The following is an 11,847-nucleotide window of genomic DNA, read 5'->3' as shown; positions in this document are numbered from 1 at the left end:
TCTGTAAACCAACACCGTCGGTCACAAAAACAATTTGCTTTGAAATAAACCAGACCAAAAACACAATTTTCCCACACATTTCACAAAAAACACACCAAAAAATGTTCAAAAGATGATGTGTTTGCTCTATTTTTGAGCGATTTAACCAACGTAGATGCAATGACATGATCATCAGATCTTAACTAAATGAAAATAGGAACAAACAAATGTCCTGTGGCTTGTTTTGGTTGCCCCTTAAAAGGTACAGTACAGGCATTTGATGTATATTTGTTAAATGTAACATTTGTTCATTCGTCCACCCCGAGCTTAAATAAATTGGACGTCTATCCTTGTCAACGGCAGGCAATGAGTTAACGCTAACGCGTCCAAAACTAAAGAGCGTGTTGAAAAGACTCTCTTTGTGGAGCGCTCGGTTCGCGTCTATATTCGTCTTGGCATCCCGTAACAGCGTGCCGTCGTGTAAACAAGGCTACTGTAGTGTCATTGGCATTGAGATGTTTGCCTTGACCTTAGTGCTAATGTTTTACTGCTGTCAGGATTCGAGTATGTTAAGTGTTTTTGGTCTTCAATGTTGTTTTTTTGCTTGATGCCACTATGAAATTCTACAAAAAGTGACTTTAAAATGATTGCAGAGCATATTTTGGACACAAATCCAACCAAAAACTGACAGAAAAGGCTTAATAATGAAATGAGATGCTAATTTGTCTTTGTTTTTCAGCTGCCTTGGCTCCACCCACAAAAAATCTCCAAAAAGAAGATGATGTCACACCCACAATGAGCTGCTAGCATGCTATCCATAGGCGTGCTATTGTCTTGTTGTCGTGTGAGCGTTCTGTCAATATGCGCTTGCAGGTTAGCACAACGCTATAAAGCTACCGCACACTAAAATAATCTCCAAAAAGATGATGTCACACCCAGAATAATCTGCTAGCATGCTAGACAAAGGCGCGCTATTCTCTTGTTGCCATGTGAGCGTCCTGTCAACATGTGCTAGCTGTGAAGTGCAGTGCTAAAAACCTCCTGCACACTAAAAAAACAAAACTCCAAAAACAGGATGTCACACCCAGAATGAGCTGCTAGCATAATATCCATAGGAACGCTAGTCTCTTGTTCCGATGTGAGTGTTCCGTCAACATGTGCTAGCTGGGTAGCGCAGTGCTAAAAACCTCCTGCACGCTAAAAAAATGTCCAAAAAGATTGTCACGCTCAGAATAAGCTGCTAGCATGCTAGGCAAAGGCGCGCTATTCTCTTGTTGCCGTGTGAGCGTTCCGTCAACATGTGCTAGCTGGCTAGCGCAGTGCTAAAAAGTTCCGGCCCACTAAAAAATTTTCCAAAAACATGACGTCACACTCAGAATGAGCTGTTACCATGCTATCCATAGGCACGCTATTCTCTTGTTGCCAGGTGAACGTTCTGTCAACATGTGCTAGCTGGGTAGCGCAGTGCTAAAAAGCTCCTGCATGCAAAAAAAAAATATCCAAAAAGATTATGTCACACCCAGAATAAGCTGCTAGCATGCTAGGCAAAGGCGCGCTATTCTCTTGTTGCCGTGTGAGCGTTCTGTCAACATGTACCAGCTGAGTAGCGCAGTGCTAAAAAGTACCTGCTCGCCAAAAAAAAATCTCCAAAAAGAAAATAATGTCACACCCAGAATGAGCTGCTAGCATGCTATCCATAGGCTCGCTATTCCCTTTTTGCTGTGTGAGCATTCTGTCAACATGTTCTAGCTGGCTAGTGCAGCGCTAAAAAGCTCTAACCCACTAAAAAATCTCCAAAAAGAAGCTGTCACACCCAATAAGACCTGCTAGCATGCTTTACATAGACTCACAATTCTCATTTTCCCGTTTGAGCGTTCTGTCAACATGTGCTAGCTGGCTAACGCAGTCCTAAAAAGCTCTGACCGACAAAAAAAAAAAACTCCAAAAAGAAGATGTCACACCCAATATGACCTGCTAGCATGCTATCCTCGCTATTCTCTTTTTGCCATGTGAGCATTCTTTTGACATGTGCTAGCGAGCTAGCGCAGTGCTAAAAAGATAGACATCGCTTTCTCCACGTAAAATAACATTAGTGCAGTCATTTTTATTTTTTTATCCAGTTAACTGGGAGAAAAATCTTCGGACGCGCACTTCCTAATAAGTTGGCCAGCCATAGAAAGTTTTACGCTAAATCTTCTTTTTAGCACCTAAAAAAACAAACGTAAAGGGTTTCTGTCTCGTATCGGTATCAGTGAAAAACTAGTTGTTCAGTAAACATATTCCTAAGCATCTCCAAACTTGCACTTTCCCAATTTACACCAAGTTCTTCTGCTAAAAATTGTTGGCCAACTAGTGACATTGCGCTAGATGCCTTGTTGACCGTAGCATTGTTGAGGTTAGCGTTCGAACAGGGTTAACTTTAGATCACATGTCAGTGACGCAAGACCAGTGTAGCCCTTCTTCCAGGTGGGGGTGCGTCTTGAAAAAGGGTCAGGTCTGGCTATACATAGCAAAAAGCGCTAACAATGCTCCTAAAACAAGTCAACAAAGCGCTAATAGGTTGTTACATAAACAACTCCTTAATTTACAATTTTCCACTAAGTTCTCCTGTTTGAAAATCATTGAACAACTAGCTTGCTTCCGCTAGCTTCTACTAGCTTCCGCTAGACGGTTCGTTGACGGTGGCATGGTTGATGTTTTGGGGTTACAACCAGTGTTATCAATCGATCATGTGCCAGCGGCGCAATAACAGTGACACCCTCATTTCCAGATGGGGGCGTGTATATTCCATATTTTACGACAAAGCGCTAACGATACTCCTAAACACGTCACAACAAAACGCCACAGGTGACACACATTGGTTGTTACGTGAACATCTCCCAGATTTGCACTTTCCCAACTTCCGCTCAGTTCATGTGCTAAAACCTCATTAGCCAACCACTTAGCTTCTGCTAGCTCCCGCTAGACAACTCTTTGACAGGAGCATGGTTGAGTTTAGGGTACGAATAGGGTTAGCTATCGACCACGTGACAGTGAGGAATTAGCGGTGACTCCCCTCATTTCCAGAAGCGGGGCGTGTCTGGCCATACTTCATATCAAAGCGCTAACGATACTCCTAAGCACGTCACAATAAAGCGCCAAAGATAACGCACATGGTTGTTACGTAAACATCTCTCAGACATTTCTGCTCAGTTCATGTGCTAAAAAATCAATAGCCAACTAGCTAATTTCCGCTAGCTTCTGTTAGCTTCTGCTAGACGCCTTGTTGACGGGGGTGTTGTTGAGGTTAGGGTGACGAAAAGGCTTCGCCCCCGTCTTGCAAGATACTTCTTCGCCACTGCGTGTTCATCCCACGCAACCGCAGTCGCCGGCGGAGAGCCAGCGGACAGTCCTCCAGGTAGCGTGCATGTCCATGAAGGACACGGCGTCGTAGCGGGTGGGACGGCAACACGGGCGGCGGCTAACCCGCCGGGGTGAGACGTCTCCCCGGGCCACCAGAGCTCCCAGCGCCAGGTCGTAGTTCCTGCGGGCGGCGCGGCACGAGCCGGCGCAGAACTTGAAGACCACCGTCTCGTCCGAGTCGTAGCCCAGGCCCAGGTCGCGGACGCGTAGCTGACGCTTCTCCAGGCGGCATCCTGCGCCGCCGTCACCCCGTTTGGATGTTGGCGCTAGGGACCGCCGCCACCTCTTCGAGGCACCGTCCGTGTGCACCCACGCTTCTAAAAACACAATGTAACACATTTTAGCACAGCAAAATGCTCGGCGGAATTGACAGTATTTCCCTTCAAAATTTCGACTCTGAATTTTACTTTGTCTAACGTAAGTTCGACTCGTACTCCAAAACAATTTATCATCCAGAAAACACTAGATCTGCTGTAGTATTTACTTGGATGATCAAGTAGGATCTCAGGATGCTGTGGGCTAAGACATTGCTTATTTTTACCCGAGACCGGCCTTGACAAGTCCAGATACTGTAACAGTCCTATATTAAGATGCGACCAGATGCCAGCGCATTGTAACCCTTCCTTAGTGGATAGATTACTACACAGGAAGTCGGCCATTTTGGATTGAGGACATCATTTTGAGGTCAGTTCATGGGAAACCAGGGGTGTCTAATCTTTTGAAAACTCCTAAAGCAGGTTCCACTTAGCAACATCAAATTTGGTAGACCAACAAAAAAGTCTGAAGAAGGCATACCTGGAAAGACACAGGAAGTCAGCCATTTTGGATTGAAATGACAATTTTGAGGTCAATTTAGGATTTTTACAGGAGTCACTTCCATTTTTTGAAAATTCAGCCCCCCAAACCAGTATGAATCATCAATAAGAAATCTGGTAGGTAGGTATGTCTGATATGGGTATACCTACAAAAAAGTCTCAGGAAGACATGCCCGGAAAGACACCAGGAGTCAGCCATTTTGGATTGAAGAGACCACTTTGAGGTTAATTTAGCTTTTTTTCCCCAAGAGTCACTCTAACGTTTTGAAAATTCAGCCGCGAAATACAGTTCCACTTACCAAAATGAAATGTGGTGGGCATGCCTGTCATGAGTTGACCAACAAAAAAAGACTAGAAGTCAGAGCCGAAAATACACAGCAAATCGGCCATTTTGGGACGAAGAGACCATTTTGAGGCCAATTTAGCTTTTTCCAGGAGTCGCTCTAATCTTTTGAAATTCAGCCCCTTAAAACAGTTCCACTTAGCAACATCAAATTTGGTGGACATGTCTATCTTGAGTAGACGAACAAAAAAGTCTCAGAAGTCATCCCCTAAATGACACAGCAAATTGGCCATTTTGGAATGAAGAGACAATTTTGAGGCCAATTCAACCTTTTTCCAGGAGTCGCGCCAATCATTTGAAAATTCAACCCCTAAGGCAAGTTCCACTTAGCGACATGAAGTTTTGTAGACAGGTCTATAACTGGTAGACCAACAAAAAAAGTCTCAAAAAGACATGCCCGGAAAGACACAGTGAGTCAGCCATTTTGGATTTTTTGAGGTAAATTTAGGCTTTTTCCAGGAGTCACTCCAATCTTTTGAAAATTCAGCCCCTAAATACAGTTCCACTTAGCATCATCAAATTTGGTAGGTGTGTCTATCATGAGTAGACCAACAAAAAAGTCTCAAGAAGTCATGCCCGAAAAGACACAGCAAATCAGTCATTTTGGAATAAAGAGACCATTTTGAAGCCAATTTACTTTTTTCCAGGAGTCTCTCTAGTCTTTTGAAAATTCAGCCCCTAAATACAGTTACACTGACCAAAATGAAATTTTTGTGAACGTGTCTATCATGAGTAGACCAACAAAAAAGTCTCAAGAAGTCATGCCCAGAAAGACACAGGGGGTCAGCCATTTTGTATTGAAGAGAGGACTTTGAGGTTCATTTAGCAGGAGTCAAAATCTCATCATTTGGAAATTCAGCCCCTAAAAACAGTTCCACTTCTCAAAATGGAATTTGGTGGGCATGTCTGTCATGAATAGATCAACACAAAATTCTGAAGAAGTCATACCCGAAAAGACACAAGGAGTCGAGCATTTTGGAATGAAGAGATCTTTTTGAGGTCAATTCAGCTTTTTTTCCAGATGTCTCTCCAATCTTTTGAAAATTCAGCCCCTAAAACCAGTTTGACTAAGCAACATGAAATTTGGTGGGCGTGTCAATCATGAGTAGACAAACAAAAAAGTCTCAAGAATTAATCCCCGAAAAGACACAGAAAAGCGGCCATTTTGGAATGAAGAGACCATTTTGAGGTCAATTTAGCTTTTTCCAGGAGTCGCTCCAATCTTTTGAAAATTCAGCCCCTAAAACCAGTTTGACTAGGCAACATGAAATTTGGTGGGCGTGTCTATCATGAGTAGACAAACAAAAAAGTCTCAAGAAGTTATGCCTGAAAGGACACAGAAAAGCGGCCATTTTGGAATGAAGAGACATTTTGAGGTCAATTTAGCTTTTTCCAGGAGTCGCTCAAATCTTTTGAAAATTCAGCCCCTAAATACAGTTTCACTTAGCAACATCAAATTTGGTGGGCGTGTCTATCATGTGTAGACAAACACAAAGGTCTCAAGAAGGTATGCCCGAAAAGACACAAAAAATCGGCCATTTTGAAATGAAGAGACCATTTTGAGGTCAATTTAGCTTTTTCCAGGAGTCGCTCAAATCTTTTGAAAATTCAGCCCCTAAATACAGTTAACCTTAGCAAAATCAAATTTGGTGGGCGTGTCTATCATAAGTAGACCAACAAAAAAGTCTCAATAAGTTATGTTCGAAAAGACACAGTAAGTCAGCCATTTTGGATTGAAGAGACCATTTTAAGGTTGATTTAGCTTTTTTTCAAGAGTCCCTCTAATCTTTTGGAAATTCAGTCCCCAAATACAGGTCCACTCAGCAACATCAAATTTGGTGGGCGTGTCTATCATGAATAGACAAGCAAAAAAGTTTCAATAAGTTATGCCCGAAAAGACTCAGCAAATCGGCCATTTTGGAATAAAAAGACCATTTTGAGTTCAATTTAGCTTTTTCCAGGAGTCGCTCAGGCCTTTTGAAAATTCAGCCCCTAAATACAGTTCCACTTAACAACATCAAATTTGGTAGGCGTGTCGATCATGAGTAGACCAGCAAAAAAGTCTCAGGAAGTTATGCCCGAAAAGACACAGTGAGTCAGCCATTTTGAATTAAAGAGACTGATCCGAGGTCAAGATGGCCTACCAGAGTCATCCAACCACAAAGTGTCAGCGTGGTCTCGGGTCTCCCGCGCAGGAGTCCTCCTTGGGGTCCGCCCGACGACACGCCGAGGGGGTTCCAGACGGTTCTGCGGACCGCCCTCCTCGGACAACACGTCCTCGGACAAGGCTAGCAACGCCGTCATTAGCCACAACATCCCCTGTCACAAACAAAATGGATTAGACGTGTATCACCGTCAATGGCACTGAAACATGATCATTTAAAGCCTGCCAGGCCTCTTTTCTCAACTGTCACCGGACACGTGGTCGCTAGCGCTTAATATTTTACGACGGCTATTGAATGAAGGTCCTCCCAGGGACAGAGTATGTGTGGTGGTTAGTAAAAGAGGAAAGATGGTATTGAAATTACATATTGACGGCAATGGATGACACTTTGATTTTAACCAAGACTGTTGAAATGGATTGGACACCTATTGCCGTCAATGGCAGACAAAGAGTCGTCACGAAAGATTTATAAAACAAAGCAAAAAATTTTAAACTTAAATTTCTGTTGAAAAAAAATACATGCCACACTTTATGGAATTAATGTCTTTATTCGTCCTAGTTTTTTCAGTTTATTGTTTATCATTATGCCCTTTGGAAAATGTAACACCATTGGATGTCAAAAATGTCCCGTGGGCAGCCATTGGCCCCTGGGCCACACGTTTGAGACACTGTCCTATATTTAAAAAAAATAAAATCATCATTCCCGCAATAAAGGATTCAATAAATTGGATGTCTATTGTTGTTAATGGCCGGAAATGAGTTCAATGTCAACTAAAAAAAAGCATTTAAGGGTTAATTCACTGCTTGGCTTTGACGTCCAGAGAGAAAAGTTGAATATCGCGATCGATCAAGCAGTCTTGCAGCGCTTGGAATGTTCCCGAATGTTGTGACGTCATTGGTTCGGCGTCTTACCTGTCCGCCGTAGCCAGGAGCTCCAGGAGAACATTGACGCGGCTCCGAACTCACGTGCGCGCGCTCGGGTGAGAAGGCTTGCACTAAATGCGCGTGTGTGCGTGATTGTGCGCATGCGTAGTAAGGTGAGGATTTGATATTCTTAACACATGCAAATATTTGTACTGTATATCTGTAGTTTGTATCAACTGTACATATCCTGGGGTGCCCAAACTTTTGCATGACATATGAAGAGAAAAAAAACTTTTCCATAATAAGTTTTTTTATTTTTTTTATATATACAGTATAATGTACTTTTTTTTTCTTCCTTCGGTGGATTATCTTTATTTCTATAATAAATACCTAAATTTCATTTCCTTAAAAACTTTTTTTTGTTTGGTCATATAGTAGTAATAAATAATCATTTGGATGACATATGAAGAGAAAAAAAACTTTTCCATAATAAGTTTTTATTTTTTTTGTATATATACAGTATAATGTACTTTTTTTTTTCTTCCTTTGGGGGATTATCTTTATTTCTATAATAAATACCTTTTTTTTTTTTTTTGGTCATAAAGTAGTAATAAATAATCATTTGTATAATAATACAAAATTAAAACAAATATAATTTTTAAAACATTTACATTTTTCCTTATTGTTTTTAAATACATAAAAAAAATCCCAAAAATTAATCAAAAAATTGTTTTTAATGTTTGCTCAATTTTTTGATGAAAATCTAAATAAATGCAAATGTAAACTATGAAACTATGTAAAAAAAAAAATCATAATATGAACATATTTCAAAATAATTTCCTGTATTTTATTTATAGTTATTATTTATTTTATTTTTAAATGAAACATTTTAAAACGTTTCATTTGGAATTTTAACTTTATTTCCAAATATTCTTTATTTCAATAAAAAATAATTTTTAAATTTAATTAAAATCAAATTTTTACGGACTATAATTTCGCTTGCTAATTTCCATTAGCCGTTCTGGGGTTCCTGTCTATCCGTCCTGGGAGTGGATCTCTCCTGACTGTGGTACTCCCCAAGGTTTCTCATTTTTCTCCCAATTGACTCTGGAGTTTTTGGAGTTTTTCCTTGCCGGCATGGAGGGTCTTAAGGATAGGGGATACCCAGGACTTGAACTGTATCTATTCATCTTTGTTGCTTCATTTCTAATTGTGTATCATATTGCCTCTGTAAAGTCCTTTGAGACCTCTGTTGTGATTGAGGGCTATACAAATAAAATTGAATTGAATTGAATTGAATTTAAAAATTAAAATTACAAAATGAATAATTTTTTTCCCTTTGTTTTTATGAAATTATTATTATTGCATATTTTTCATTAAAATACCATGAAAGAATGTTTAATCCCCCCATTTTTAAAAATTATAAAGTGATAAAAACAGATAAAAAACCCCAAAAACAATTATAATAAAAAAAATACAATAAAAATATTTTGCGTTTAACTCATTCACTGCCACTGACATACCATGGTTCTCACTGAGTGATTATGTTTCACTGCCATTGACGGCAATAGACGTCGAATCCAATTTGACTCAATCAATTCATGGATTGGACATCTGGCGCTATCAATGGCAGCCAATAACTTAAGAGCTTTTACTTATTTTTTTAAATGTAAAATGATCACTGGACTATAATTCATTTGCTAATCCATTATTTATGAATGAATTGTGCATACCAGACATAATGTGGCCTGGGGCATAAAATAAGTATTTGGAGAGACAGACAGCTATGCTGGACCACCAGCAAAGCCCAAAACAAAGCCTCCTTCTGTCTCCCGGGTCAAGGAGCTTCTTATAATAGAGGACACCTGCCGTTTAGGACTTTTTTTTTTTTTTGCCCACCTTTCTACGCGTTTGTTGTTGTAGACGACAAATTCCTCACACGTGTCTCCTATGACTTGGAATCAAGGATTCCCAACAAGTGGTGGATGAAGTACAGTACTCACTTTTTTTTTTTATAACTTAAGTACAAATCCAAGGGCAAAACAATGACTGAAGTAAAATTACAAAAGTAGCGTACTTGCTTTAAAATTGACTTCACAAGTAAAAAGTAAAAGTATTTTCTCCCGATGCAAAAATGTGATATATTAGTGCTGTCAGTTAACACATTAATAACAGAGATTGCGCAAAAGTCCTTTGACACCGTCAATTTTTCAAACGCACGATTACAAATGAAAAGTCATATCAGCTTGATGTTGTCGTGCTGCTGCTGGTGGTCACATTGAGCACTTGTAAAGCATGCAATAAAAAAAAAAAGTTATATACTAATTAGGGCTGTCAAAATTATCGCGTTAACGGGCGTTAATTTTTTTAAATAATCCCGTTAAAAAAATTGACGCAATTAACGCACTTGGCCCAGCTCAGACAGATTTAAATGACAGAGGAATGAAAGGCCCACTTGTTAATTGTGTTTTGCGGAGTTTTGCTGCCCTCTGCTGGCGCTTGGGTGCGACTGATTTTATAGTGTAAGTAATTATTGCCATCTACAATGGCGGCCTACAAGTTTATTTTTTGATTGAAAATTTTACAAATTTTATTAAAACGAAAACATTAAGAGGGGTTTTAATATAAAATTTCTATAACTTGTACTAACATTTTTCATAAAGAACTACAAGTCTTTCTATCCATGGATCACTTTAACAGAATGTTAATAATGTTAATGCCATCTTGTTGATTTATTGTTTTAATAAACAAACACAGTCCTTAAGTACCGCATGCTGAATATATATATATCCATCTTGCGTCTTATCTTTCCATTCCAACAATAATTTACAGAAAAATATGGCATATTATATAGATGGTTTGAATTGCGATTAATTACGATTAATTAATTTTTAAGCTGTAATTAACTCGATTAAAATTTTTAATCGTTTGACAGCCCTAATACTAATACTTGTATCCAGCTATAGTTATTGTTTTTTATTTTTAATATACCGCAATGGTTTTGGCACATTCTTTTTTAATCATGCTGTATTCATATACACATCTACTGGTATATATATTGATTTTGCCATGTGGCAAAATGGATTTGGTTTGTGGCTTTTTTTTTTTTTTTTTTTCCGGAAAATGGCATTTTTGAAGGCCACGCACATCCACGCCATTGATGGCTATGCAGGTCCAAAATTTCCATTCATTTTAAATGGCAGAAAAACATGTGGCTGTGATTTTTGACCAGACTTACCACTACAGTGCACTGACATTCACCTGGCACCTGAGTCAGGCCATGCCATTGACGGCTATGCATGTCCAAATTTTTCATATTAAATGGAAGAAAAACATGTGTTGCTGTGATTTTTGACCATACACTTTACATTACAGGGCATTGACACTCTACCGGCACTCAATTCAGGCTATGCCATTGAAAGGTATGCATGTCCAAATTTTCCATTCATATTAAATGGCAGACAAACAAACAAACCAAAATCCATTTTGGCCACATGGCAGAAAAAAAGCCACATGGCAAAATCAGTTTTGCCACATAGAAAAAACAATGTCACAGGGTAAAGAAAAAAATGCTACATCGCAAAATCCATTTTGCCACATGGCAAAAAAAATGTCACATGGCAAAATCCATTTTGCCACATGGCAAAATCAATTTTGCCACATGGCAAAAAAAATGTCACATGGCAAAATCCATTTTGCCACACGGCAAAAAATGTCACATGGCAAAATCAATTTTGCCACATGACAAAAAAAAATGCGACATGGCTATAAAAATGCCACATGGCAAAATCCATTTGGCCACACAGCAAAAAAAAATGCCACATGGCAAAAAAAAATGCCAAATGGCAAAATCCATTTGGCCACACAGCAAAAAAAAAAAATGCCACATGGCAAAAAAAAAAAAAAGCCACATGGCAAAATTAATTTTTCCACATGGCAAAAAAAAAAAAAAGCCAAAATTGATTTTGCCATATGGCAAAAAAATGCCACATGGCTAAAAAAAATGCCACATGGCAAAATCCATTTGGCCACACAGCAAAAAAAAAAAGCCACATGGCAAAAAAAAAATGCCAAATGGCAAACTCCATTTGGCCACACAGCAAAAAAAAAAAAATGCCACATGGCAAAAAAAAAAAAAAAAAAAAAAAGCCACATGGCAAAATTAATTTTTCCACATGGCAAAAAAAAAATGCCAAAATTGATTTTGCCATATGGCAAAAAAAAAAGTATTTGGCCACACGGCAAAAAAACTGGCACAGGGCAAAATCCATTTTGCCACA

The 11,847-nt window shown here is 39.2% G+C and overlaps 1 protein-coding gene across 1 annotated transcript; it reads right to left on the bottom strand.

The window, feature by feature from the left end:
• LOC130918442 (artemin) lies at window positions 1–11,340 on the bottom strand. Its single transcript, XM_057840135.1, has 2 exons — window positions 6,684–11,340; window positions 1–3,698 (listed from the first exon to the last, which is right to left on the bottom strand). The coding sequence occupies exons 1-2, from the start codon at window positions 6,853–6,855 to the stop codon at window positions 3,325–3,327; spliced, it is 546 nt and encodes a 181-aa protein (XP_057696118.1). The 5' UTR covers window positions 6,856–11,340; the 3' UTR covers window positions 1–3,324.
• Window positions 11,341–11,847: the final 507 nt, after the last annotated feature.

The sequence above is a fragment of the Corythoichthys intestinalis genome, chromosome 7, assembly GCF_030265065.1.
Source record: "Corythoichthys intestinalis isolate RoL2023-P3 chromosome 7, ASM3026506v1, whole genome shotgun sequence".
Classification (NCBI taxonomy): domain Eukaryota; kingdom Metazoa; phylum Chordata; class Actinopteri; order Syngnathiformes; family Syngnathidae; genus Corythoichthys; species Corythoichthys intestinalis.
Note: the sequence above shows the minus strand (reverse complement) of the source record. Positions and strands in the feature narration are given on the sequence as shown.

What these genes read in the sequence shown, in the direction of transcription:
- LOC130918442 (XM_057840135.1), bottom strand. Translation starts at nt 6,855, where the DNA reads ATGTTGTGGCTAATGACGGCGTTGCTAGCCTTGTCCGAGGACGTGTTG. An exon ending in TTTGTGGTTGGATGACTCTG is followed by an intron (nt 3,699 to 6,683) that starts GTAGGCCATCTT and finishes TTGTGTTTTTAG; the next exon opens with AAGCGTGGGTGCACACGGAC.